Source organism: Nicotiana tabacum, chromosome 16, assembly GCF_000715075.1.
Source record: "Nicotiana tabacum cultivar K326 chromosome 16, ASM71507v2, whole genome shotgun sequence".
Lineage (NCBI taxonomy): Eukaryota > Viridiplantae > Streptophyta > Magnoliopsida > Solanales > Solanaceae > Nicotiana > Nicotiana tabacum.
In genome coordinates this window covers 73,000,456-73,028,327 of record NC_134095.1, presented here as the reverse complement: position 1 = coordinate 73,028,327, position 27,872 = coordinate 73,000,456, and the positions used below count along the sequence as shown (strand labels likewise).

The following is a 27,872-nucleotide window of genomic DNA, read 5'->3' as shown; positions in this document are numbered from 1 at the left end:
TTAACCCAACTCAATCCTATATTCCTTCCATGAGAACAATCTCAGCCAGTCCAGGAGCCACTAGTTCCTCCACCTCACCAACAACCTCCACCGCCAAGTCCAAGAATGGTCATTTGTCCATCACACATTAACATACTTCAACTTCCCTCTAAAATTCAAAAAACTGCTTTTAAAACTGTATATCAACAAGCTCCATAGCAGTTCTAGTTAATGGTTCCATTACTACCTTCTTCGAACCAAGCCGGGGAATCATGCAAGGGGATCCTATATCCCCCTATATCTTTATCCTTGTCTAGAAATGCTGTCAAGATACATAAACTATCAAGTTGATATTAGGAATTGGGATCCAATAACCATAGGAAAAAGAAGTCCAAAATTCTCTCACTTATTCTTTGCGGATGATCTTACCCTTATGGCCAAGGTCAATATGAAATAATGCCATGCCATCCAGAAATGATTAGAACTTTTTTGTGACCTATCAGGGCAATGTATTAACACTACTAAATCAAAAATTATCTTTTCCAACAATTGTCCCCAAACTCTCATTAAGGAGATTACCAATAGGTTGGGTATTACAAAAAGTGATTCCTTTGGCACCTACCTAGGTTTTCCTATACTAAACAAATACCCTAGGCCAAAGGACTACCAATTCATAATTGACAGAATGAGAGCCAAACTAGCGGCATGGAAAATGAAATTCATTAATGTAGCTGGACGGACAACCCTATCCCTCTCTTGCTTGAACTTAATCCCAAACCATTATATGCAATACACTTTACTCCCTACAAAGATTCTTAACAAAATTAATAAAGTACAAAGGGACTTCAAATGGGGAACTACCAATGAGAGGAAAAGAATTCACCTCATCAAATGGTCTACTATTTGTCAACCAAAAAGCAAGGGAGGCCTTGGACTCTACAGTGCAAAGGACAAGAATCTATGCACTCTTGCTAGCCTAGTATGGAGAATCCTTACTAACGCTACTACTACATGGGCAAACCTAATCATTACTTCATATGCAAATAGTTATGCCAAAAATAAAAGTTCTTTCATTTGGAAAAGCATTCAAAAAAGTTGGGATTTATGTTCCAAAGGTATTATTTGGTCATCCCACCATTAATCAAACATGGACATTTGGGAAACCTATTGGATTCCGAATTTAGGAGATCTTAGGAAAATAATAGAAGGCCCCCTACTAAATACGGATTACTCACTAAAAATAAATGACATCTTTGATGGTAAAAATTGGAACTTTAACAATATATCCTACAACATTCCTAATGAAATCAAGGATAACATCTCCAAGGTTAAAATCCGTCTCAAAAGATCAAATAGTGACATTCCAATATGGTCTCTCACTGCAAAAAGTGTCTTTACGACCAAAACTTGCTACACTATCATGGAATCTAATGCAGACATGCAAATTAATTTTAAATGGATTTGGGATCTAACATGTCCAAATAAAATTAAGTTCTTTCTATGACAATGCCTCCATAACAAGATTCCTTGTAGAAAATACCTAGCAAAAATCGGTTTAAATATTGACCCAGCATGCCCTATATGCAAATGTCATGAAGAAGAATCCATAATCCACATTTTCTTTAACTGCAAAGCCATTAAATATTTTGGGACAGTATTGGATGGCAAAACTTCTATAAAGAGCAGGGTGATCACTGGCTCATTCAGCTAAAAAGTTTGGCTACCCGATTAAAAACAACTTTATAAATTGGAATCTCTTTTTTCCTTTTGCTATCTGGCACATTTAGTTAAATAGGAATAACAACAACCAAAACAATACGGAAAACCATATCAATATTAACCATATTATTGCTAGGGCCACTGAATTTCTTCTCCTAATTGAAAAAAGTATACTCAATTCTCCAAAAATCCACATCAATATTAAATGGCATAGACCTCCAAAGGGATGGTTCAAAATAAACATAGATGCTAGCTTCAACAAAAACACTCAAAAATGTGGACTGGGTGGTGTAATCAGAAATGCCAATGGGCACTGGATAATTGGCTTTGCAAAACCAGCTCATGCTCGTGGATCATTACATGCTGAAATCAAAGCACTCCTAGTGGGACTTAAAACAGCTCATATTTGGGGAATATTCCCTCTCCAAATAGAAACATACTCGACGGAGTTAATCCTATCAATCCAACAAGGCAATAGACTTTATGATAACATTGTCAACAAATGCAGGTTATTAATGCACCAACCGAAGAAGGTAACCATCCAGCACGAGTTTAGGCAAGGGAATAGGGCAGCTCATCAAATGGCAAAGAAGGCAACTGCTGATCTAATGAAGGAGAAGAAAGTTTTTGTGGAACCACCATATGATGTAAAATATTTTGTGGAAAGTGACTTACTTGAACAATATGTTTTTGGAAAATTCTTATCTTATGATGCTTGCAAAAATTTAGCAAGCCTAGGTAACCAAAGTGTCCTATGTGACACAAACTATGAAAGTCATGTACTGCATGTTCCTTAGTTATTAATATATATATTTTCTGTTTGCTCAAAAAAAGAATACTTAATAAGACTCATAAACAAAAGGTTACTTAGCAAGTAAAAATGTATATGTAAATTAATTAAAGAAAATGTTAATAGCAAGTTTGCTGTGAAAGAAAGATATTTATTAGTTTTGACTCTGCAGAATATTGTACAAAATAATTACTAGAAAAAGAGTAGCTGAATATTTTAACAATAATGATCAGCTGCCACATATAGGTATATATACTTGTGTCTACAAATGCAACAATAAATTAGCTATATTTATATTTTCTTACATGTTAGTTTTAAAAGAAAATACACCTATCATGCTAATTGGAAATTTGAACCCTTCAAATATCTTATGCAATGGTCCAATGATAATTTGTGGAGAATTTAACAAATAATGTCACACAAAAATTATATATGTATCTAATTAAACTTTGATTGCTCATCTTCGTGGGTTCAGACGACATCATATCATCTTGACCGCAACAAACAAGAGACTACATAATATCTATATTGATCATTCACAGAAACTTGTACTTTATTCCTACATGTATAATTATTTACTCAATACTTTATTTTAATGATAGGAGAATTATTTTACAAAATTGTGTACTATATAACTTGGCATACATGTGTGTGTGTGTGTGTGTGTGTGTGTGTGTGTGTGTGTGTATATATATATATATATATATATATATATATATATATATATATATATATATATATAATTTCGATCGCGGACCAGTTTTGGTCAAAATAGCAAGGCTAGCCGGTTTTCGGATTGGTCATTCAAAAATAGCCACTATTTTGCTGCAACACGGAAAGTTCCAGCATAATATACTGGAGACCGGTGCACCTATGTATGAACTTCCAGCATATTATGCTAGAACTCCAACACGCGGAAAGTTCCAGCATAATATACTGGAGATTGGAGAACCTGTGTATGAACTTTCAGTATATTATGCTAGACCGGTATATTATATTGGAACTCCAGTATATTGTTCTTGACATCCAACATACTTATGCTGGAACTCTAGTATAATATGTTGGTGTATTTTTCGAATTTTGAACAGTGTTTTCATTTAGATTTATATTTACATGAAAAAGTGGCTAAATTTTGATTACTTTTGAAACTGTGGCTATTTTTAAATGACCATTTGTAAATCTGGCTATTTTTGAATTTCTCCCAAATAGTGATCTCTACTCTTTTTTAAGGGGTTTTGGCATGGTATAACAACATACTCATATAATTGGCAGAAAATAGCCTTAATTATAAATATTGGCATCAAATAGCCAATAAATGTATATCACAATAATAATATATATATATCACAATTGTAACCCGCGTATATCTCTATGTATATCAGTGATATCTCATGTATATTATGTGTATCTGTGTATATCCATGAAACTTTGTGTTATATACATGATATACAATGTGATATACACGGGCGCCCATAAAAAAATTCTGTTGTATACACGATATAAAAAGTGATATACACAGACGTCCTTAAAAAAACCGTGTGTGATATTCACTGATGTACACGATATACAACGTGATGTACACATGTCGTAGTTAGATTTATAGGTCCGATTTTTTACCTGAAACTAGTCTAAATCACTTCTAATCTTGCTCAAATTTTGTATATAGCCTCGTTTAGGTATTTTCAACCAATTTCATTACACTCACTCATTCAATCCAACCAAAAAATAGAAGAGAGAAGAAAAACAAAGTTGAAATATATTTTTTCTCTCTTAATTTTTGCTAATCTTGCTCAAATTTTGTATATAGCCTCGTTTAGATATTTTCAACCAATTTCAATCACACCCACTCATTCAATCCAACCAAAAAAAAGAAGAGAGAAGAAAAATAAAGTTGAAATATATTTTTTTTGCAAGAATTTTTGCTAAACTATGAGAGCAAAAGAGAAGAAATAAAAGAAGAAATACAGGGCGAGAAAAGGGGAGGGAAGCCAAAATAAGCGTGTAATTTTTTTTGAGAGAGAATATAAAAGAGAATAGTTTTTTTAAGATTTGGCTATATAATGCCAATTGTTTGGGGCTATCTTTGCGAAACCTAATATAAGGCTAAAAAATTGTCAATTTTTGTTATGTATTATTATATGATGCCAATTTTTCCTTTTTTAATTAACCAAAAAACATTTTGGCCCATTTGAAAGGATTGGATCCTGGCCCAAAACTAACCTGCCCTTCTTCGTAAGTCGAGGACAACAAAACCTAAACCCTAGCCATTTACAAATAACCCATTGCTGAACCGACTATTGGTCCTCCATTTTTTGCCACTCTTACAGCGGCGAAGTAGATCTTCGTGTTATCTTCCGCTCACCGAATCAAAGTGTAAGCGATTCTTATCTCACCTCCATTCAGATGTTATCCTTTCTATCTGCCTAAGAAACATTTTTTTCAAAACCTTTTTTCATAATGATTTTTAATGCCGCCATTTTATTTTATTTTATTGGAATATGAGCTATGTTTGATCTCATTGCTGTTACTACTTCCATCTTTTGGTTGTTAGATAAAAAAAATGTAAAGTTTCGGAGAGAACCCTAGATTACTTTTGCTGAAATATATTTTGATTTTCTTATTTAGTGACACCTGTTGGAGTGATTTGATACTATCTTGTTGGAGGTTAAGCGTGACTCTTATGCTGTGCTTTTTATGGTCCATTGAAGTTGGACCACTAATAAATTGTGTTCGATTGCCTTGAAATATAAAAATGTTGGAATTTGGGAGTAATGAAGACAGTAAAATTGAGTTAATATCACTCCAATTGCCGTTACACAAGTAATTACTAGTAGTATTTTTGGCCAGTAATTATTCTAAGAGACTTTCTTTTTATTTAGTAAGATACGTTGTCTTGGTTCTGTAACATGGATCATTTCAAATTTGGCTTTTAAGAATATCTGATGTTTTGACTGTGTGGATTTTGTTTCTTATTATTTGAGGCGTTGAATAAAGAAAGTGTTGTATTTGGAGTTTGTATTTGAATGGTACTTATGGTGTTTGTGAAGCTGTGTATTGGTTATTGTTGTGTTGTCTTCTCTTGAATCCTCACTAGGGTGTAACTGTTTTGTCATCCTTTCTGCAGTTTCCTGGTCCTCTCCTGCTCTATAATTACTAATGAAAGTGACTAGTTTTTTTTTCTTTAATTAGTGGTGTTTGAGGGTATCTTTGCTCCTTCCAATTTGATTCTTTTCGGTTTTGGAGTTTTGGAGCTATTTTTGTTGTCACTCTTTAGAAAATTCTCTTGATTACTGTTTGCATTTGACACAGGAAATAATGGTTAGGGTTAGTGTGCTGAATGATGCTCTCAAGAGCATGTACAATGCTGAAAAGAGGGGAAAGCGTCAGGTCATGATTCGACCTTCCTCAAAAGTCATCATCAAGTTCCTCATTGTCATGCAAAAGCATGGTATGTTAGTTTTTTGCTTTATGCACTGTCTGCATTACCTGGTCATATTCTCACTCATGGTATCCGTGTGTAGGTTACATTGGAGAATTTGAGTATGTCGATGATCATAGGTCTGGAAAGATAGTTGTTGAGCTGAATGGAAGGTTAAACAAGTGTGGTGTCATTAGTCCTCGCTTTGATGTTGGAGTAAAGGAGATTGAAGGATGGACTGCTAGATTACTCCCTTCCCGTCAGGTACAGTGATTAATATATTCACTTTGTTCCTCTAAACAATATATGGAACTCCGTTTCTGGTCATCGCCAAATTAGGGCTTCTATTCTTTAGCTTCCTGGATTGATTGTAGGGATGAATGTTTAGTTATGGTCATATAAGCTTGTGAATTAAACATTTTTAAAGTTTGGCTTTGTTACTTTTTTGATCAATCATGATTTGCTTAATGCTACTATACCTTTTTGGTTCGTCTTAAGCGTTAATGCTCATAAAGGCCCTTACATTTTTTAATGTCTCAGAGCAAATGCTCTTTGTAGATGCTAGTAGTTGAGGCTCTCCTGTAAAATAACTTCTGCCTATCCAAAGGAGCAATCTTATGTCATATTGCCATGGCTAGAAGTGTTCTCGAGATTGCTCTTTGTGACCGGTCATGGAAATTGTGGTTCTTTGAAGTTGTATTTGAACAATTCTATTGTGGATTTGAAACCCCCTCATATATGAGTTGAGATAGTAAACAAGTAAAACTTGAGATTTTGTCTGCACTCCATGGATGAAATAAGAGTCTTAGTTGTTAGTTAGGCATACCCTGTTTATGTTTATGTTTTTGTTCTGTTTCTTACATGTTTTTTTTGAACTTGCAGTTCGGGTACATTGTGCTGACAACTTCCGCTGGTATCATGGACCATGAGGAGGCCCGCCGAAAGAATGTTGGTGGAAAAGTTCTCGGTTTCTTTTATTGAGTTTGTTATGTTGACAAGGATGAAAACTTCGTTTCTGCTGTTTGTTGGCTTTTTACAGTAAATTAGCTACTTTTTTGTTGGGTTCATATCAATTTTAGTAGGGATTTTATTGAAATTTTGGAGACAATTATCAGCATTTGTTGACAAAAGATGTTGATGCTTTTTGTGAACTGTGTGGTATGTCTAATGACATCCTGGTTTGTTGGCGACGTGCATGTTTGTGCTTTTAATATGGCGATGGCAGTTTAGTAGCTTTTTAGTTCGTCTTTTAGGCTTAAATCTAATACATCCTCAAGAGTACATAGAAGGCAAAGGTAAGTTGTAGTTGTCTTCTTCTTGTCTTGACAACTTCCAGAGAACTTCCAAAATTTCCAGTATGCTTCCGTGTAAATGTTATTTTTCAGGTCAAGGTGCCAAGAAAGGAAGTGAATTTATTGTTAGAATCCATGTTCTCTATCTGAGTATTTTTCCTCATCTTCCTCAATATATAGCAAATACAACCTCTCTTTTTCATATCAGAACCAATATATTTGAATCCTAATTAGTGTGCCCTCCTAGTGCTCGAAACTGTAATTGTAGATTTTGCATTTTTGAAACCGGTAAATGTGCAGGCATAACATGATTAAATCGCTTTACTTCAGAGACCCATTCACCTCTCTATCATTCCAAAATCTATTTTTGTCTTATGCTCAAATGTAGTTCTAAATGGGGTGCAAGAGCACAAAAAATGAAGGAAAGGCAAAATATTATTTTTCTTCGTGGTATCTAGTATTAGTTCAAAATGGTGTTCAAGCATAGAAATGATAAAGCAAAGAGAATTTTCTTCAAGGTACTTAGTTGTAACGACTTGTGCTATAACACAGTTGAAAGGAGATTTAAAGAAGGATATGTTTTTTCTATTTTCATCTGTAAATTTTGAGTTGTTTTTGAATATCAGATGATTAAGGATACAATAAGCGTTCACGCAGAAGATATTTTTTTTCTTCCAAAATCAACTTTTCGACAAGATAGTATGTATATGTATCCTAAAAAATTCTAAATATTCTCTGCTAATGTTAATAGCTCTTTGGAAAAGAACTTTTATTCTAAGAATGAATATTACTGGAGTAGTATTTTTCAACTATCAAATTATCACATCCTTAAACCCTTTCCCATGATTTTCTTCTCTCTTCCGCAAAAAATTATTTTGCGCGACAGTTGACCGTTTAAGAACTTAAAATAACTAATGAAAGAATGAAATAACCATTTTATTTGTAAGTGTCCAAAAGAAAAAGAATATTTCCCGTTCGCATTACTCATTTATGTAAATACTAGTGGGAAATCGCCTGTGCTAAGCACGGGCCCGAAAACTCATTTTTATTTTGTGTGCTTTGATTACAAGTCAAATCTTATACTGAACAACGTAGCAAGAGTAACAACTCACCATCCTTGAGGATGATAATAAACTAAGAAGATAGCTATCTAGCTTGGTAATCAGAATCGTCGTAGATATTGAACAAAACTGAGGCAATGACGCAATTCTTGATAGATTCAACAACAAATCGCCTACCGAATCTTTTCTTGACATTTATGGAGTTGGATCTTTGATTTATCCTCTGCTGCAGTAGAATCTTCAACCTTCTTTCCACTTGTTGCTATGGAAAAGAAATTTGATCAATCCATCAGTTCTCTTTCCTCCAACCGCAACACCGACACAGTTATCACTCTTATTAAGTGTAATAGGATGCTTCTGAAGAAGACAACACATAGAATTGACCCTTGTCATGAGGGATTTCTCATCTGATGCTGGCATATTTTAAGTGTCACTAAACAAGCACCTCGAAATCTCCTCTTCAATTGACAGCTTTTTGGTATTTCAGTTTTTTGATAAGAGTTAAAGGTAAAACGTATGAAATTAATAAGGTTTGTGAAGGTGAAAGTACATCGGCAAAATAGAAATCTCAAATGCTAAATTACAGTAAGATGTTAAATTCATGCGTTTCTTGTAATCAACTATCATTCCCACAAAGACAAGTACATTGATTAAGCAAAACAACGGCCACAGTTAGTAGATGGGTAGTCTCATGAGATGTATATTTTTCACACACAGCTTCGCCCCAATATATAGAGCTTAGACATGCCGTGCAAGCTACATCAAAGATTTATGATGATAAAAGACAATAATAGCACTTAATAGAGACGTCGATGTGCTAAATTAGATAAGATGATATATGAGGGGCAGGAATGCAAAGATGTTTTTCACCTTAGTCATATTGAGCAAACATCTTGCATTGTAGTAATGGTTGTTATTACTTGTCCAGATTGAAGTGTTTCCGCAAAAGCGTTGAAATATGTGAAGCATATCCCAATATGAAAATGAAGCTGGAGAGCAAAAATGAGGAAGTGTGTGTTGAAGTTTGGCAAAATGCCAAAGTCCCACATTGGTTGGGAGTTAAGTTTGGGGGGGATTTTTCCCCTATAAAAGAAGGCCTAATGTTTAGGATTGAAACACACCTCTCATTTGCCTTCTCATCTGTTTAAGACATTTGTATCTTCTCTCTTTAGTATTATTTCACTTGTATTTTGGAGTGAAATAAAATATTGGTTGTGTCCGAGGAGTAGGCAAAATTAGCCGAACCTCGTAAATTCTGGTGTTCCCTTTATTGTTGCTTTATTGTCTTATTTATTATTTGGTGGCTGTCATAATTTTGGTATAGTAGTTGTGACTTATTCACACTATATACATTTGGCTTCCGCAACAATTGGTATCAGAGCCAAGGTACTGTCTAAGTATGCTCTGTGGTTGCAGCATAGTCTGATCTTCCACATCAGAAAAGATTTATCTTGGTAACTGAGTCAAGGTTCTGTCTGAGTATGCTCTGTGGTTGCAGCTTAGTCTGATCTTCCACACCAGAAAGGAAATAATCTTGATTTGTGTCGTCAGCTATTAAATAATATTTGTGTCAAAGATGGGAGACAATAAACAAGAAGAATCTACATCAAGTGTCAACAATACGTCATCATTGGCATCTTCGCTTATGACAAGAATTGTGTCAAATGCGAAATTTGCGGTCGAAATATTTGACGGGTCCGGACATTTTGGGATGTGGCAAGGCGAGGTTCTAGATGTCCTTTTTTCAACAAGGGCTAGATCTGGCCATTGAAGAAAAAAAACCAGATGTTATTGGAGAAGAAGATTGGAGAATTATCAACCGTGTTGCTTGCGGTACCATTCGATCCTACCTTGCTAGAGAGCAGAAATATCCATACACAAAGGAAACTTCTGCAAGTAAATTATGGAAAGCACTGGAGGATAAATTTTTGAAGAAAAACAGTCAAAATAAATTGTACATGAAGAAGAGACTGTTTCACTTCACCTATGTTCCTGGTACCACGATGAATGAACATATCACCAGTTTCAATAAGTTGGTTACAGATTTGCAAAATATGGATACAACTTATGATGATGGTGACTTGGCCTTGATGTTGTTGGCGTCACTTCCTGATGAGTACGAGCACCTTGAAACTACTCTACTCCATGGAAATGACGAAGTTTCTCTCAGAGAAGTTTGTTCGGCTTTGTACAGCTATGAACAAAGAAAGCGAGAAAAACAGAAGGGCGGAGAAGGAGAAGCACTATTTGTGAGGGGTCGTCCTCAAAATCAAACGAGGACAAAGAAGGGAAGATCCAAGTCAAGATCCAGACCCAGCAAAGATGAATGTGCCTTTTGTCGAGAAAAAGGGCACTGGAAGAAAGACTGTCCGAAGTTGAAGAATAAGGCCAAACATAACAATGGAAAGGCCATTATGGATTCAAATGTAGCTGATTGTGATGATTCAGACTTCTCATTAGTTACAACAGAGTCATCAACATCATCAGACATATGGTTGATGGACTCGGCTTGTAGCTATCATATGTGTCCCAACAGGGACTGGTTCGTGGAATTTCAAGAAGGAGAATATGGAGTCATCCACACAGCGGATAACAGCCCTCTTACCTCATATGGCATTGGTTCAATACGATTAAGGAACCATGATGGAATGATCAGAACATTGATAGATGTTCGATATGTACCGGATTTGAAGAAGAATCTCATCTCTGTGGGAGCCCTAGAATCAAAAGGGTTCAAAATCATTGCAGAAAATGGAGTGATGAGAGTATGCTCCGGTGCACTAGTGGTAATGAAGGCTAATCGGAAGAATAATAATATGTACCGCTATCGTGGCAGTACAATTATTGGGACAGCGACAGTAACATCCAGTGACGACAAAGAGGCAGAAGCAACCAAGCTATGGCACATGCGCTTGGGACATGCTGGAGGAAAATCCTTGAAAACTCTATCAGATCAAGGATTGTTAAAAGGAGTAAAGGCTTGCAACTTGGAGTTTTGTGAGCATTGTGTTAAAGGGAAACAGACAAGGGTTAAATTTGGTACAGCGATCCATAATACTAAAGGCATTTTGGATTATGTACACTCTGATGTTTGGGGTCCTTCCAAAACACCTTCATTGGGTGGGAAGCACTATTTTGTAACCTTTGTTGATGATTTTTCCCGAAGAGTATGGGTGTATACAATGAAGAGCAAAGATGAAGTGTTGGGAATTTTTCTCAAATGGAAGACGATGGTGGAGAATCAGACAGGCAGGAGAATCAAGTGTATTCGCACAGACAATGGAGGTGAATACAAAAATGATCATTTCAATAAGGTCTGTGAAAATGATGGCATCGTCCGACACTTCACTGTTAGACATACACCACAACAGAATGGAGTGGCAGAACGTATGAACCGGACCTTGCTGGAGAAGGTACGGTGTATGTTGTCCAATGCTGGCTTGGGCAAAGAATTTTGGGCTGAGGCAATTACATATGCATGCCACCTCATTAATCGTCTACCATCTGCTGCTATTGATGGCAAAACACCATTTGAAAAATGGTACGGAAAACCTGCTGTAGATTATAACTCTTTGCACGTGTTTGGCTCAACTGCATATTATCATGTGACGGAGTCAAAATTGGATCCAAGGGCAAAGAAGGCTATTTTTATGGGAATTACTTCTGGAGTCAAAGGATATCGCTTATGGTGTCCTATGACAAAGAAAGTAATATTCAGCAGAGATGTTACCTTTGATGAATTTGCTATGGTAAATAAGGTAACAGAAGATACCAAACAAAATGAAGGTGCTTCTAAGCAGGTGGAGTTTGAGGGAAAATTTATTTTTCCTACACAAGAAGCAGAGGAGGAAACAAATGAAGATTACCCTCTGGAAGGAGAGCCAGTAGAGGAGATTCCAACTCAGGAATCTCAACAACAACTTGAATCAATAGCAACCAGCAGGCCAAAAAGAACAATAACGAAACCTGTTCGTCTCATAGAGACGGTTGCTTGTGCAACCTCAATTGTAGCTGATGATGTTCCTACTACTTATAAAGACGCTGTTCAAAGTTCAGAAGAAGATAAGTGGAGGATTGCCATGAATGATGAGATACAGTCCCTTCATCAGAATCATACATGGAGATTGGCCAATCTCCCGAAGGGAAAGAAAGCAATTGGGTGCAAATGGGTATTTGCAAAGAAGGAAGGATTTCCTAATCAAGTAGATGTTCGCTACAAAGCAAGATTGGTGGCCAAAGGATATGCTCAAAAGGAGGGAATTGATTACAATGAAGTGTTTTCTCCAGTTGTAAAACATTCCTCCATTAGAATTATGTTGGCTTTGGTAGCACAATTGGATTTGGAACTAGTTCAGATGGATGTAAAAACTGCGTTTTTACATGGAAACTTGGAGGAGGAAATCTACATGACTCAGCCAGAAGGATTCAAAGTTGCTGGAAAAGAAAATATGGTGTGCAAACTTGAAAAATCGTTGTACGGATTGAAACAATCTTCTAGACAATGGTACAAGCGATTTGACAAGTTTATGTTGCGGCAAGGGTACAAGAGAAGCAAATACGATCATTGTGTGTATTTGCACAAGCTTAAAGATGATTCCTTTGTATATCTTCTCCTATATGTTGATGATATGTTGATAGCTTCCAAGAATTCGGAAGAAATTGATAAGTTGAAGATTCAACTGAAGAAGGAGTTCGAGATGAAGGATTTGGGTGAGGCAAAGAAAATTCTTGGCATGGAGATAATTAGAGATAGACGTTCAAAGAAACTCTGTTTATCTCAAAAGGAATATTTGAAGAGAGTACTTCAACGTTTTGGCATAGATGACAAGACTAAGCCAGTTAGTACTCCACTTGCTTCCCATTTTAAGCTAAGTACTACTATGTCGCCAATGGATGAAGCTGAACGAGAGTATATGTCAAAGGTACCATACGCAAATGCTGTTGGTAGCTTGATGTATGCAATGGTTTGCACAAGGCCTGACATTTCACAAGCTGTTGGAGTTATTAGCAGATATATGCACAATCCAGGGAAGGAGCATTGGCAAGCTGTGAAGTGGAATCTACGGTATATTCATAATACTGTAGATGTCGGGTTAGTTTTTGAGCAGGAAGACAATCAGTTTGTAGTTGGATATTGTGACTCAGATTTTGCGGGTGATATGGACAAACGAAGATCAACTACTGGTTATGTGTTTACTTTTGCAAAGGCACCAGTTAGTTGGAAGTCTACTTTGCAGTCAACAGTTGCTTTGTCTACAACAGAGGCAGAGTACATGGCTATTACAGATGTTGTGAAAGAGGCAATTTGGCTTCAAGGATTGCTAAAGGAGCTTGGTGTTGAACAAAAAGGTATCACAATTTTTTGTGATAGTCAAAGTGCTATTCAATTAGCGAAGAACCAAGTTTATCATGCAAGGACGAAGCACATTGATGTTCGGTATCATTTCGTACGAGAAATCATAGAAGAAGGTGGAGTCACAGTGAAGAAAATTCATACTACAGAGAATCCTGCTGATATGCTGACAAAGGTGGTGACTGCGGTCAAGTTTCAACATTGTTTGGATTTGATCAACATTGTTGAACACTGAAGATTGAAGATGAAGACACAACCAAAATTTGTTATTGAGAGAGAATTGAAAATGTGGAATTTTGCCAAGGTGGAGATTTGTTGAAGTTTGGCAAAATGCCAAAGTCCCACATTGGTTGGGAGTTAAGTTTGGGGGGATTTTTCCCCTATAAAAGAAGGCCTAATGTTTAGGATTGAAACACACCTCTCATTTGCCTTCTCATCTGTTTAAGACATTTGTATCTTCTCTCTTTAGTATTATTTCACTTGTATTTTGGAGTGAAATAAAATATTGGTTGTGTCCGAGGAGTAGGCAAAATTAGCCGAACCTCGTAAATTCTGGTGTTCCCTTTATTGTTGCTTTATTGTCTTATTTATTATTTGGTGGCTGTCATAATTTTGGTATAGTAGTTGTGACTTATTCACACTATATACATTTGGCTTCCGCAACAGTGTGTTCATGAATTGTTTACGATTACAATATCTATGTACCAACTAAATTAAAGAAGACAAGTTTTAGTCATTCAACTATTTAATTTATGTTCGTTTGTCTTAAGAGATAATACAAATGTAGTACTACTCTATAAATTCTAGTTTTATAAATGAGTTTTTGTTCTTTATTAAAAAAGGTCGACAAATATGTGAACAGAGCATTGAGAGAAAATTAAAAGAGAGAGAAACGAAAAGATTTTTCCAATGTCCTCCATTTCGATTTTTTCTTTATGTAAAATATTTATGGCGTTTCATGTTTTCCTCACAAGAGGACTAAATTGTTGTATGAATGTTATTATTTCCTATGATAAAATTCCATAAAAGAAAGAAACCTAAACTAATACAAATGAGTCAGTTGCTAACTTGAGATATAAGCAGAAGTGTCAAAATAGTAGAAGACAATTCTAGTAATGAACAATCCCATATGACGGTGTCTTTCATTTGCTCCAATTTATATTTCCTAGTCTAGGAAATCGTAATGTAACACAATATTATCTGACGCAGATGCTACCTGGCATGGTAGCAAGTTCTCGTCGAGCAGTCTCACCATAGGATTAAATTCAACGCCAAGTAATCTACAACAGGATCCCTTGTGGAAGAAACTTTTGGTTAAACTATCACTCTGAATTATCTAGACAACCTTGTCCCAGTTCTTGTTCCCATGCAACGGTTTTACATGCCAATCATATCTCATACTCTCGTTCTCTTGAGCGGGCCTTGGTTAATAATAGGATCAATTGGAGACAGCTGAGTCTCCACCTGCTGCAAAGAAAAAAACAAGTATCACTCAGTTTTAGTACTTGTTGTATTGAATTTTAAGACGAACAGAGTCGTTAATGAAGTGTGCGAAAACAAATAAAATTTCAGATACTCCCAGGATAACTACTTCACAACCCAAATCAAGCTCCTTAATTCAAAGGTTAGCTACCTCATGCTTTAAGATAAACGGGACAAGGATAGTAGCGGGTTTATCTAAGGGTACTAAGAAATCCATTGGGAAATACTACAGTTATGGTGTTAAGGCATTTTACATTATGTTGTAGAGAGGCTAGGATGTGATCAATTTGCTTAAGTTCCTTGAAGTTAATAGTCTCTTCAGCGGGCTTAGTTTCAGATGTTGGACTCTCATTTTCAAAATCCTCTGCATAAGAAATTTATAGTGAAAATTTACACTTTCCAATGGCTGCTATTTACTTGCAAAAAGGTCAAAGAAATTTGAAAAGTGATGTAAAAGCTACCACGGCTCAAACGAAGAGGAGTACATGATTGAATCTTGAAATTGTCGCCCTGCCTATTCTTCTAAGTTTTTGTATGCTACCTGTGTGTTGATGCCCTTTTCATTATCTTTAACCTATAGCAATATTTTTTTGTGATAACTAATTCCGTATATTAAGAAAAAATATATAGCAATATGAAAAGCATGACATTCTTTACCACCACAAGGTATTCATACCTATTGAAGTATTGGTGACTTACCTGACTCACTTATCTAATATGCTCAAAAATCTAGAAAAATGGTGTATGCTATGAATGCAGCCCAAAAACAGAGTAAGATAATTTATTTGCTGCAAGGTATTCATTCAAGAAAGAAAAATTACTAAGCACTGACTCTTTTTCTTCTTCTTCTTCTCATTAGTATGAACTTTGTTTCAGCAACAGAATAATTCAAATAAATACCCTTCTAACAACATCTAATGGTGATATATCAGGAATTAAAATGATGCAGCGAGAAACAGGAAAATATAGATGCACAAATCAACAGTCTAAAATACTAAGTAAAAAAGAAGAATCAGAATCATTGTCCAATTGAAAATTAGAGATTAAAAAAGTACATGGCAACCCTTACTCAAAATGCAACCAAAGAATGAAACCAAAGATAATAAAATACAGGAGCATGCATAAGAAATATAATAGAAAACCTGATTGAAGAGTTTTGTCAAACACCTATACAACAAAATTTATTAATATATTACACTTTCTCTGCAGGAATCCTTCTCTGTAAAGGGAAAACACAAATACCTAGCATATTATGAAGGACTGAAATAAATCAATAGAAGAAACACAAGATAAGAAGAAGATTACCCAGTAAAAAATACCAATAGACAGAGGGGAGGAGTGAGAGAGCAGAGGTAGGAAGAGAAGAGGCGGTGTTTGCAGATGGAGCTTTTCGTTTCAGGAAGTGTCGGGTTTATAGTAAGAGAAATGAAACATTAACTTAATGACCTATCTATACCATATATCAAACCTTATTACCCTCAATGTTTAAGGTTTGTGTTTATTATATTTAAGCATACCAAATTACCATTTCTATACCATAATTCAAATTAGGGATATAATTAAGGGTTCATTTATATTAGGCATAATTATAGGACTATCTTCCCACTTTCTCTTTCCTTTCATCTCAACTGTTCACAACACACACACAACTCACGATGCTCCTATGCTTTCTCTCGTTGATCATCCCCAACTGCCCACCACCGTCGAAGAATATCATATTTTCAGATTCACAAGAAAAGTTTAAATTCATTGATCCAACCGCTTGAATTTCCACTGGAAATAATAATGGCAGAGAGTTCGAAATTCTTTGACCTATTTTTTTTTGGGCAGTGGTTGAAGGTTACTGGTTAACACAGTCGATTGAAATTCGAAGAAGACATATTTCCAGAATTTGTAGATATTTTGTAGTCAAATTGTAGTCAAATTAGAAAAATTGTGGATAAATTGTAGACTGTTTTTTGCAGAAGATTTTGTAGAAGCTTTAGTCGTTTTGGATTTGTGAAAACAGAAAATAATGCATCTACAATCAGAATACAAATAATCTACAATTTATCTACAAGATATCTACAAAATAGATACATTGAATTTTAATATCCAAATTCTCATTTCAATTGTAGCATAATTCGCATTTTCGACATAATTGTAGAAGATTTGTAGAAGTTTTAGTCTTCCCATTCTACAATTCATCTACAATTTATCTACAATTTATCTATAATTCTACAATTTAACTACAATTTATCTACAATTTCTGGAAATACGTCTTCTTCTTCTTCTTCTTCTTCTTCTTCTTCTTCTTCTTCTTCTTCTTCTTCTTCTTCTTCTTCGAGTTTCAATCTAAAATTCAGTCAAAACCAAGTCTAATCTTCACCAAAACCCCTCAAAATTGAGATATAAACTCATAAACATATTCCGAATTATTTACAACAATACCCAATCCAAACAAATAATGATTTTTGAAAACCAAAATTTGAATTCAAAGCTTTCAAGCTTTTTAATGGCTATCAATGGTGGAAAATATATGAAAGAACAGATGAAGATGAAGATGAAGATGAAGAACAGAAATCTCCTTTTCGTTTGATTACTGGAGCTTCAGTAGCTTGCGTTTTTTGAGAATTGTAGTTGAGTGAGAGAAGAGAGATCTCTTTCTGTTGAGGAAGGAGAGAATTACGCAGCAATTCTAATTTGATGTTGACAGAATCACACGCAGATCTGGTGCCTTTATTTTAGCTTATTTTTTATGGAAAAATCTACCTATTTTTGGATTGGTATATAATTTGTAGTAAAAGTGTGGATTACACGGGTAAATAACAAATTATGAACATTTTTGGTAATAAGGTTTGATATATGGTATAGATAGGTAAAAATCCCTTAACTTAATACTTATCAACGTTGGGCTACACGTGTTGGGCTGCAAACACAAGCTATAAGATAATATTGGGCCAGGCAGACATGTTGACGGGGCATTTGCATCTATACCCGCTTATTGGATTACGTTTTAACTTGTTCCCGCTTTGCAAAAATAATTGCAAGCGTACCCATTTTTCGCGTAACTTCAGCATACGGGGCTGAAGTAGCAAAGGCAATCACACAAAACTTCATTATTCTAGTAGACGGGACTGAAGTAGCAAGTATGCTGAAGTTTTTGTTGTAATTACTGAACTTAAGCATAGTAGCTGAAGTATTGTTCTCTATTTGCTGAAGTTTTTGTTTGTAATTGCTGAAGTTTTTGTTTTTGTAACTGGCGAACTTCAACTCTAGAGCTGAAGTTTTTGTTTTGTAACTGACGAGTTTTTGTTTTTGTAATTGGGGAACTTCAGCTCTAGAGCTGAAGTTTTTGTTTGTAAATGGCGAACTTCAGCTCTAGAGCTGGAGTTTTTGTTTGTAACTGACGAACTTCAGTCTTCTTAGAGTTGAAGTTTTAACTGACTTTCCATATGATTCGAATGTTGAAAGTATTCACAAATATGTTTTTCTTTTGGGTAATCCAATTCACATGCTGCCTGCAATGACTTCTACTTCCCTATCTGAGGCAAGCCTCAAGACTTCCTCTTGAAAAATAATCCCCAATTCCCACCACCGCCAAAAGAAAGAGGAGGGAAGGGAAGGGGGACACAACGAAAAGCTAGTGGAGCTTTCATGGAACATGCTTAGAAGGCCAATTTAAATAGAAAAAGCAAAACAAACTCTACCTGATATAATTCACAACAATAATACAGGAGGAGAAAGAAGGATAAAGTTGTTTAAAAAGTGGGTACAAGTTAAAACTTTTTTTAAAAATGGGTATAGGTTAAATGGGGGCGACCAAATAGGGCGCCCCGTACAATTTTACCATGTTGACCATGACCGCCTGCTTATCCTCACTTATAGTATAGGAATAGATAGATATTATTTACAATTATTCTATTGGTTGACACTACATAAGATTCACATTTTCATTTAATTAAAGAAAACCTGTACTCGTCCAAACTTGGCATGAAATCTACAGTTATCTATCAAGATTCTTCAACAACTTTCTCAAGAACGGTAAGTGAGTAATTTTCAGTTTCTCTTTGGACAGTTCAAATTACAAAGACAAGGTGCAGAAAATATGCAAGAGAGCAAAATATTTTGCTGTAGGAAAAGCTCAAAAATATTACTAATAGTAGGGGTAGCAATTTGAGCCAAAACTCATCCAATTCGTTCAAAGATTAATAGATTGAGCTACAAATATTTTAGCTCATAGGTCTATTTAGTTTGAGCCCAAGTTAACTCATCATTTTGTATAGCCCATTCTGACACATGAAGTAGTCCAAATACAACTAATGAAGCTCACCCAAAACAAAAGATCTCAACCCAACTGAAGACTTGTCTGAATATTTAGTTAGTTGCCCCATCATTAGTTTCTGTATCTAAGTTTAGAAATGAGAATCAAGGTATTTAAGTTTTAATGTAATTATGACTAATTTTATAATTGAGTTATGGTGAAATTTACTTATTTAGAAATAATATAAAAAATATTTTTCAACTTATATATTTTAAATACTAATTTGTTATTTAAGAAAATATATTTTGATTCTCAAAATCATAATAGTATTTTTTTTTTTGGAAAGGATGGAGCAATTCTTAAGTGAGGAGTAGTGTTACATTGTTGAAAATAAATAATAAATACATAAATAGATATAAATCAAAGTTTGTATAGAAAATTGTCTGGATTGTTTTTCTCTAAAAAATTTAATCAATAAAGTTTTCTGAAAATTTTGTGTGGCCGGAAGGCTCTTTTCTAAATAAATTATTTATGGAACAATTCCAACATTAGGAAAAAAAATCAACTAGCCAAATCTTTAGCTAAATATTTAAAATTAGATATATAGCCATTCATCGTCTGTGCATGAAATGAATAAATTATGAAGAAGCTAAGAAAGTAGGGAGCATACATAGGTGTATAAAAGGTAAAAATCTTTGTTTATGCAAGATAAGCATGATTCTAAATAATGGGTCAACTTGGACGGATTGGGCTATGACCCATTGTTTATCCATCTTGATCCAGCCTATCTTAGCCCAAATATACTTTTGGGCTAAGTTGGGCAATGAACTATTTATTGACTCAATCCATTTTGACTCACCCAAATTTAACCCAACCCGCCCATTTGCCAACCCTTCTAATAGAAATATTACTCCGTTGTCACACTGGGCAGTCCACCAAAAAAACTGTGTTCATGGACAATTCTTGCTCTTGGTTCCCTAGGATTTTCTATCTTCTGTGTTTGAGTTGTAACAACTTGTTACTTGATTAAAGCACTCATGAGTCATGTCATTCAAAATTGTATGGGCCAAAAATTATCTTTAATATGATTAAATCATATCAACATTAAGAGGTCTTCATGGGTTGTCACGTGTTACTAGTATGACTTCAACAAAGGTCTATCCAAGGTCGAAATGCCCCTTAAGAGATGAAGGGCGGGGTCGATGAATCATTGAAGATCAATGCCGAGGAGTCATTGTAGATCAAGGTCGAGGTCGAGCATTCATCTTAAACAGAGTAAACGACTAGTTTTAGGATAAGACACTAAAGAGAATATTCTAGTGGATATTCTTTGTATCAGTACTATTACGGTTTTTAGGTATATGTTCCCTATTAATAGAAAGAGATAGAATGATCGGGGACATAAAATATTCACTTGTAAGAAAACACATTGACTTTCTCCAAAGAACCTAGTTTTGTTGCAAACATATAATATATACCTGTTTCTTGAGATTCTTGTCTAACTTCTCCCCATGATCCAAGAACGATCCGAATAATCAAAGGCTCATAAATTATTCATCATTGTCAGAAAGAATATCCTCAGATCTCACCCTTTTCGGGTTACTTACATGTTCTTCTTTACTTAAATGCCATTTATAGCTATTTATTATTATTTAATGTTATCTCCTAGCATTTTGGATTGTTGAACATTGCTAGTGTTATCGTCATTTATTACTAACTAAGTAATACACGTTCATCATACTACAAATTCGGTTAAAATATTTTTCGGACATTAATATTGGCTAAGATTGACTCTATTTTATCAAATCTAATTTTTTAAACCTAGATTTAAATTTTAGGTCAAACAATTTGGCACCGTCTGTGGGGATTTCTTAGCTAATCTTTCAGTTTCCATTAGATCTACGACTCACGTAATTTTGCTAACCTCACAAACCACAAAGTTTCATGTTGAGTTTTCCAGAGCCAACCCCGAAGGCATATTTCTCCAGATTGAGTTTCATGTTATACTTCCTTAGAATGTCGAAAGCTCCTTGGAGATGTTTTAGATGATCTCCTATATTTAAAAAATTAACTAACATGTCATCAATATATACTTTCATCGATTTCCATATCTGCTTTTCAAACATTTTATTAATGAGCTTCTAATAAGTGCTTCCAGCGTTCTTAAGCCCAAAAGATATCACATTGTAGAAATATGTGCCAAAGTTTGTGATGAAAGAAGTTTTTTCCTAATCTTACGGGTTTATTATAATCTGGTTATACCCGTAATAAGCATCGAGAAAACTCATTAGATCGTGTCTGGCTATAGCATCAATCATTTGATCAGTATTCGGCCTATGGTATTCATACCATAAACTGGGATCCCTCTGGCAAGGATCCGATCAGATTGACTTCGGGAATCGTGCTTCTTTGATATTTCTCATTGCCAAAACCAATTTTACCAGGCTGATGATAACCTATGATATGGGGAGTCTCGGGCCCCTGGCATCTCTTTCTCCTGCAACGGCTTGTTATTTGGCCGTGATCGGTTCTTCTGTTAGGAGAAAACCTATCTGATGACTGAAACCCTTTGCTGCTACGTCCATCGGTCCTCTCGCCTCTCGTGTGGTAAAAAAAGACATCTAGAGGACCGCCGATCTGCATCAAAGTCATTTTTACTTGTCCTGATTTTTGTCTCGAACCCGTCTCTTGGTCGATACCGATGAGTTGATCGTCTTCTATCATTATTTTTAACTCATAGTGGTTATGGACATCCGCCTATGTGGTTATGTGAAAATCAAGCAACTCTCCTTCAGTTTTTTGAGAGGCATCAAAACTCAGTGGGTTTAGACCCTTCGTGAATGCCTCCACTGCCCATCATCTGGAACCGCGAGTAGCAGCATCCTTTCTTTCTGGAACCGGATTACAAATTCTCGCAGCAGTTCGAATTCGCCCTACGACATTCTGAATATGTCTGCCTTTCTGGAATGAACCTTTCTTGCTCCAACATGGGCCTTAATGAGCGAATCTACAAGCATTTCAAAAGAATCAGCTGAATGATCGGGTAAGAGGGAGTACCATGTCAGGGCCCCTTCGTGAGGGTTTCACCAAACTTTTTTAACAGAACCAGCTCGATCTCATGTTAAGCCACACTATTTTCTTTCACTGCCATGGTGTAGGTTTGTCACGACCCTAAACCCGGACCCGATCATGATGGCGTCTCTCGTAAAGACAAGGCCAGCCGACACTTCTCATTTTCCAATTTATTAACAATTTAACAATAAGAACAATCTAAGCATGAATAAATAAACTAAAGTTTAAACAAAGGATAGTATAACATGCGAATACAACCCAAACACAACCCGAAACTGGGGTGTCACTAGTCATGAACATCTAACAACACATAATACTCCAAATCAACTACAGAGTTTAATACAGAAAACTAAGAACAGTAAGGAATAAGATAAGGAAGAGCTCCGGGCTGCGATAGGGATTCAAATTGACTATTGGGGCTTTCAGAAGCTTGACCATAGCTCCAGTGTTGGTTTTGTAAATCAGCTTCAGGTTCATATACCATGTATTGTGATATTTCGAGAGTTGGTATTGGTTGTGTATTCATATGGAGCCATCTGAATACTTGACTGGTAGCTGTTGTTATAAGCAAACTCTGCAAGCGGCATAAACTGATCCCATGACCCTTCGAAATCAATGACACAAGCACGCAACATGTCCTCCAATGTCTGAATAGTGTGCTCAGACTGCCCGTCTATCTGAGGGTGAAAAGTTGTGCTCAACTCAACCTGAGTACCCAACTCTCGCTGCACAGACCTCCAAAACTGCGATGTAAACTGAGTGCCCCTATCTGAAATGATGAAAACTGGGACACCATGCAAACTAACAATCTCCCAGATATAGATCTCTGCCAACCGCTCTAAAGAATGGGTAGTACACATAGGAATGAAGTGCGCAGACTTGGTCAGCCAATACACAATCACCCAAATAGCATCGAACTTTCTCAAAGTCTGTGGAAGTCCAACAACAAAGTTCATAGTGATCCTCTCCCACTTTCACTCGGGAATAACCATCTGCTGAAGCAAGCCACCTAGTCTTTCTTCACCTGCTGACAATTGAGATACCGAGCTACAAATCCCACAATGTCTTTCTTCATTCTTCTCCACCAATAGTGCTGCCTCAAATCCTGATACATCTTTGCGGCACCCGGATGAATGGAATACCACAAGCTATAGGCCTCCTCTAGAATCAACTCCCGAAGCCCGTCTACATTGGGCACACAAATCCAGCCCTGCATCCTCAACACCCCATCATCACCAATGGTCAGATCTCTGGCATCATCATGCTGAACTCTGTCCTTAAGGACAAGCAAATGCGGATCATCATACTGGCGCTCTCTGATGCGATCATATAAAGAAGACCGAGAAACCACACAAGCCAATACCTGACTGGACTCCAAAATTTCCAACCTCACAAACCAATTGGTCAAGTCCTGAAGATAAACTTCAAGAGGTCTCTCCCCAATTGGAATATATGCCAAACTCCCCATAGTCACTACCTTTCGGCTCAAAGCATCGACCACCACATTGGCCTTTTTCGGATGGTACAATATAGTGATATAATAATCCTTAAGCAACTCCAACCATCTCCGTTGCCTCAAATTAAGATCCTTTTGCTTGAATAAATGCTGAAGACTGCGATGATCAGTGAACACCTCACAAGACATGCCATACAAGTAATGCCTCAAAATCTTCAACGCGTAAACTATGGCAGCCAACTCCAAATCATGAACGGGGTAGTTCTTCTCATGGGGATTCAACTGACGAGAAGCATAAGCAATAACTCTACCCTTCTACATCAATACACAATCAATACCAACTCTCGAAACATCACAATACATGGTATATGAACCTGAAGTTGATGGCAAAACCAACACTGGAGCTGTGGTCTTAAGCTTCTGAAAGCTCTCCTCAGACTCGTCCGACCATACAAATGAAGCCCCCTTCTGAGTCAATTTGGTCAAAGGCGATGCGATTGATGAGAATACCGGAACAAACTGGCGATAATAGCTTGCCAAACCAAGAAAGCTGTGAATCTCTATGGCTGAGGATGGTCTGGGCCAACTCTGAATCGCCTCTATCTTCTTCGGATCAACTTGAATACCCTCACTGGACACCACGTGCCCCAAGAAAGCCACTGAACTGAGCCAAAATTCACACTTGAATAATTTTGCATAAAGCTTCTCCTCCCTCAATCTCTGCAACACAACTCTCAAATGCTCTGTGTGCTCCTCCTGACTACGCGAATACACCAGAATATCATCAATGAAGACTATGACAAATGAATCGAGATAAGGCCGGAACACACTGTTCATCAAATGCATGAACATTGCTGGGGCATTGGTCAGCCCAAAAGACATAACAAGGAACTCATAATGACCATATCGGGTCCTGAAAGCTGTCTTAAGAATATACGAGTCCCTGATCTTCAACTGGTGATAACCTGAACGGAGATCAATCTTGGAGAACACTCTCGCTCCCTGAAGCTGGTCGAATAAATCATCAATGCGAGGCAAGGGATACTTATTCTTAATGGTTACCTTGTTCAATTTCCTATAATCAATGCACATCCTCATTGTGCCATCCTTCTTCTTCACAAATAGAACCGGCGCGCCCTAAGGCGACATACTAGTCTGAATGAACCCCTTATCAAGAAGTTCCTGAAGCTGCTCTTTTAACTCTTTCAACTCCGCTGGTGCCATACGATACGACAGAATAGAAATGGGCTGAGTGCCTAGCACCAGGTCAATACCAAAATCAATATCCATGTCTGGTGGCATGCCCGACAGGTCTGCAGGAAATACATCAGGAAAATCCCTCACAACTGGAACAGAATCAATACTAGGATTCTCAACACCGACATCCCTCACAAAGGCTAGATACGAAAGGCAACCCTTCCCAACCATACACTGGGCTTTCAAGAATGAGATTACTCTACTGGGAACATAATCAGTCACACCTCGCCACTCAATCCATGGCACACCCGGTATAGCCAGTGTGACTGTCTTAGCATGACAGTCCAGAATAGCACGACACGAAGATAGCCAATCCATGCCCAAAATGACATCGAAATCCACCATACATAATAATAAAAGATCCACTCGGGTCTCTAAACCCCCAATAGTCACTACACACGACCGGTACACACAATCTACAACAATAGTATCACCCACCGGGGTAGATACATGAATAGGTGAAGCAAGAACTCACGGGGCATACCCAAATAACGAGCAAAGTATGATGACACATAAGAAAAGGTGGAACCGGGATCAAATAATATAGAGGTATCTATGTGGCAGACTGAAACAATACCTGTAATAAAAACATCTGAAGCAATAGCATCGGGTCTGCCTGGAAGTGCATAGAAATGGGCCTGACCGCCACCTGATCGACCTCCCCCTCTGGGGCGACCCCAAGCTGATTGACCTCCACCCCTAGCTGGCTGGGCGGGTGGTGGTGAAGTAACTGGCACTAAAGCCGATGACTGAACCCTCTACTGAGATGAACTCACAAGACAACGAGGGCACTGCCTCCACATATGACCCATCTCACCACACTCATAACAACTCCCAGGTGCTGGAGAAGTGGACTAAAGGGAACCCCTCACACTGGAGTGACTAGCATATGCACTCGGCATAGAAGAACCCTGAACTGATGGAGCACGAGACGAATTCTAAGCTGGAAGAGAACTAAGTGATGACTGGACCTGATGAGAACTATGAGAACCATGACCCGATGACGCCCCACGATACCCTGGGCGAGCTGGCTGAGCAGGCCTGAATGGACGGCCTCTGCCGTGCTAAAACTGACCCCTCAAAGGAGCACCACTATAGCTACCAGATCCTCAAGGCCTCTTGGCCTCCCCCTCCTCTCACTCCTGGCGACGAATAGACTCAATCTCACGGGCAATATCCACAACCTCCTCGAAAGTAGCACCAGTCACCCTCTCCCTGGTCATGAGAATACGGAGTTGATAAGTGAGACCATCAACAAACCTTCTAATCCTCTCTCTATCTGTCACTCATACTGCAACACGGTCATCTCCCGCTGATGCAACCACTCAAACTGTCTACGCAGCTCCTCTCTGCGAGACTGTAACACATACTTCTCTAGAAAGAGAACGGAAAACTGCTGCTAGGTAAGGGGTGCTGCACCAACAGGCCTACGCCTCTCAAAATCCTCCCACCAAGTGAAGGCAACTCCAGAAAACTGATAAGTAGTGAAAACGGCCCCGCTAGTCTCTAGAATACCCGTTGTACGAAGCATCCTCTAGCACTTGTCTAAGAAACCCTGGGCATCCTCGCCCTCTGCACCACTGAAGGCCGGAGGCTACAGTCTAGCAAACCTCTCCAACCTACGCTGCTCATCCTCCGGCATGGCAGGAACTACATAGTCCTGAGCAGCTACAACCGGCTGGGCTGGATGTGACCCTGACGTCTGAAGTCCCTGCATGACCTGATCAGGTGTGCGAGCGGCGGGAGTCTGATTACCTCCCCCGGCCTGAGAAGTAGTTGCGGCTGTAGTAGCAGAGACCGCCTGAGCTAGGCCCGTGCAAACTGATAAGATCTGAGCTAAAGCCTCCTGAAGGCCTGGAATCACAATAGACACAGTTGGTGCCTGAACTGGTGCTGCTGTAGCGTCTACAATTGGGACCTGATCCTGAACTGGGGCAACTAGTGGATTTGCAGGTGCTGCCCTAGCTGCTCTACCCCTATCACGACCACAGTCGCATCCTCGGCCTCTGGTGGCCACAACTGGTGGTACTGGTGGTCGTCCATCCTGACTGGTAGCGCGTGTACTCACCATCTGTGAGAGAATAGAATAACAGAAGTTTAGTACTTAGATCAACAAATTCGCACGATAAGAATTTCAAGAATATGATGTTTTTCCTAAAGGTTCTGCAGCCTCTCGAGGATAGATACAGACGTCTCCATACCGATTCGCGAGACTCTATTAAACCTGCTCATGACTCGTGAGACCTATGTAACCTAGGCTCTGATACTAACTTGTCACGACCCTAAACCCGGATCGGTCATGATGGCGCCTCTTGTGAAGACAAGGCCAACCGACACTTCCCATTTTCCAATTTATTAACAATTTAACAATAAGAACAGTCTAAGTATGAATAAATAAACTAATGTTTAAACAAAGGATAGTATAACATGTAGAATATTGCCCAAACACAGCCCAAAACCAGGGTGTCACTAGTCATGAGCATCTAACAACACGAAATACTCCAAATCAACTACAGAGTTTAATACAGAAAACTAAGAATAGTAAGGAATAAGATAAGGAAGAGCTCTGGGCTGCGAATGCCAACAGCTACCTAGAGACTCCTCGGATCCGCCTAAGCCGAAAATGATCAGCACTCTGGAGCGGGATCAGCTACGCTTGAATCTGTACACAGGGTACATGGAGTAACGTTAGTACTCCAACTCAGTGAGTAACAAACGTAAATAAAGACTGAAAGCAAGAAATTACATAA

At 37.5% G+C, this 27,872-nt stretch overlaps 1 protein-coding gene across 1 annotated transcript; it reads left to right on the top strand.

The window, feature by feature from the left end:
• The first annotated feature begins 4,722 nt into the window (after positions 1–4,722).
• On the top strand, positions 4,723–7,096 carry LOC107763113 (small ribosomal subunit protein uS8z/uS8w). Its single transcript, XM_016581550.2, has 4 exons — positions 4,723–4,861; positions 5,798–5,936; positions 6,010–6,170; positions 6,789–7,096. The coding sequence occupies exons 2-4, from the start codon at positions 5,804–5,806 to the stop codon at positions 6,885–6,887; spliced, it is 393 nt and encodes a 130-aa protein (XP_016437036.1). The 5' UTR covers positions 4,723–4,861; positions 5,798–5,803; the 3' UTR covers positions 6,888–7,096.
• Positions 7,097–27,872: the final 20,776 nt, after the last annotated feature.

Excerpts from the sequence above, each read along its gene's own strand:
- LOC107763113 (XM_016581550.2), top strand. The coding sequence starts at position 5,804 with ATGGTTAGGGTTAGTGTGCTGAATGATGCTCTCAAGAGCATGTACAAT. Across the intron at positions 5,937-6,009 it reads CATTGTCATGCAAAAGCATG|GTTACATTGGAGAATTTGAG; the intron begins GTATGTTAGTTT and ends ATCCGTGTGTAG. Across the intron at positions 6,171-6,788 it reads GATTACTCCCTTCCCGTCAG|TTCGGGTACATTGTGCTGAC; the intron begins GTACAGTGATTA and ends TTGAACTTGCAG.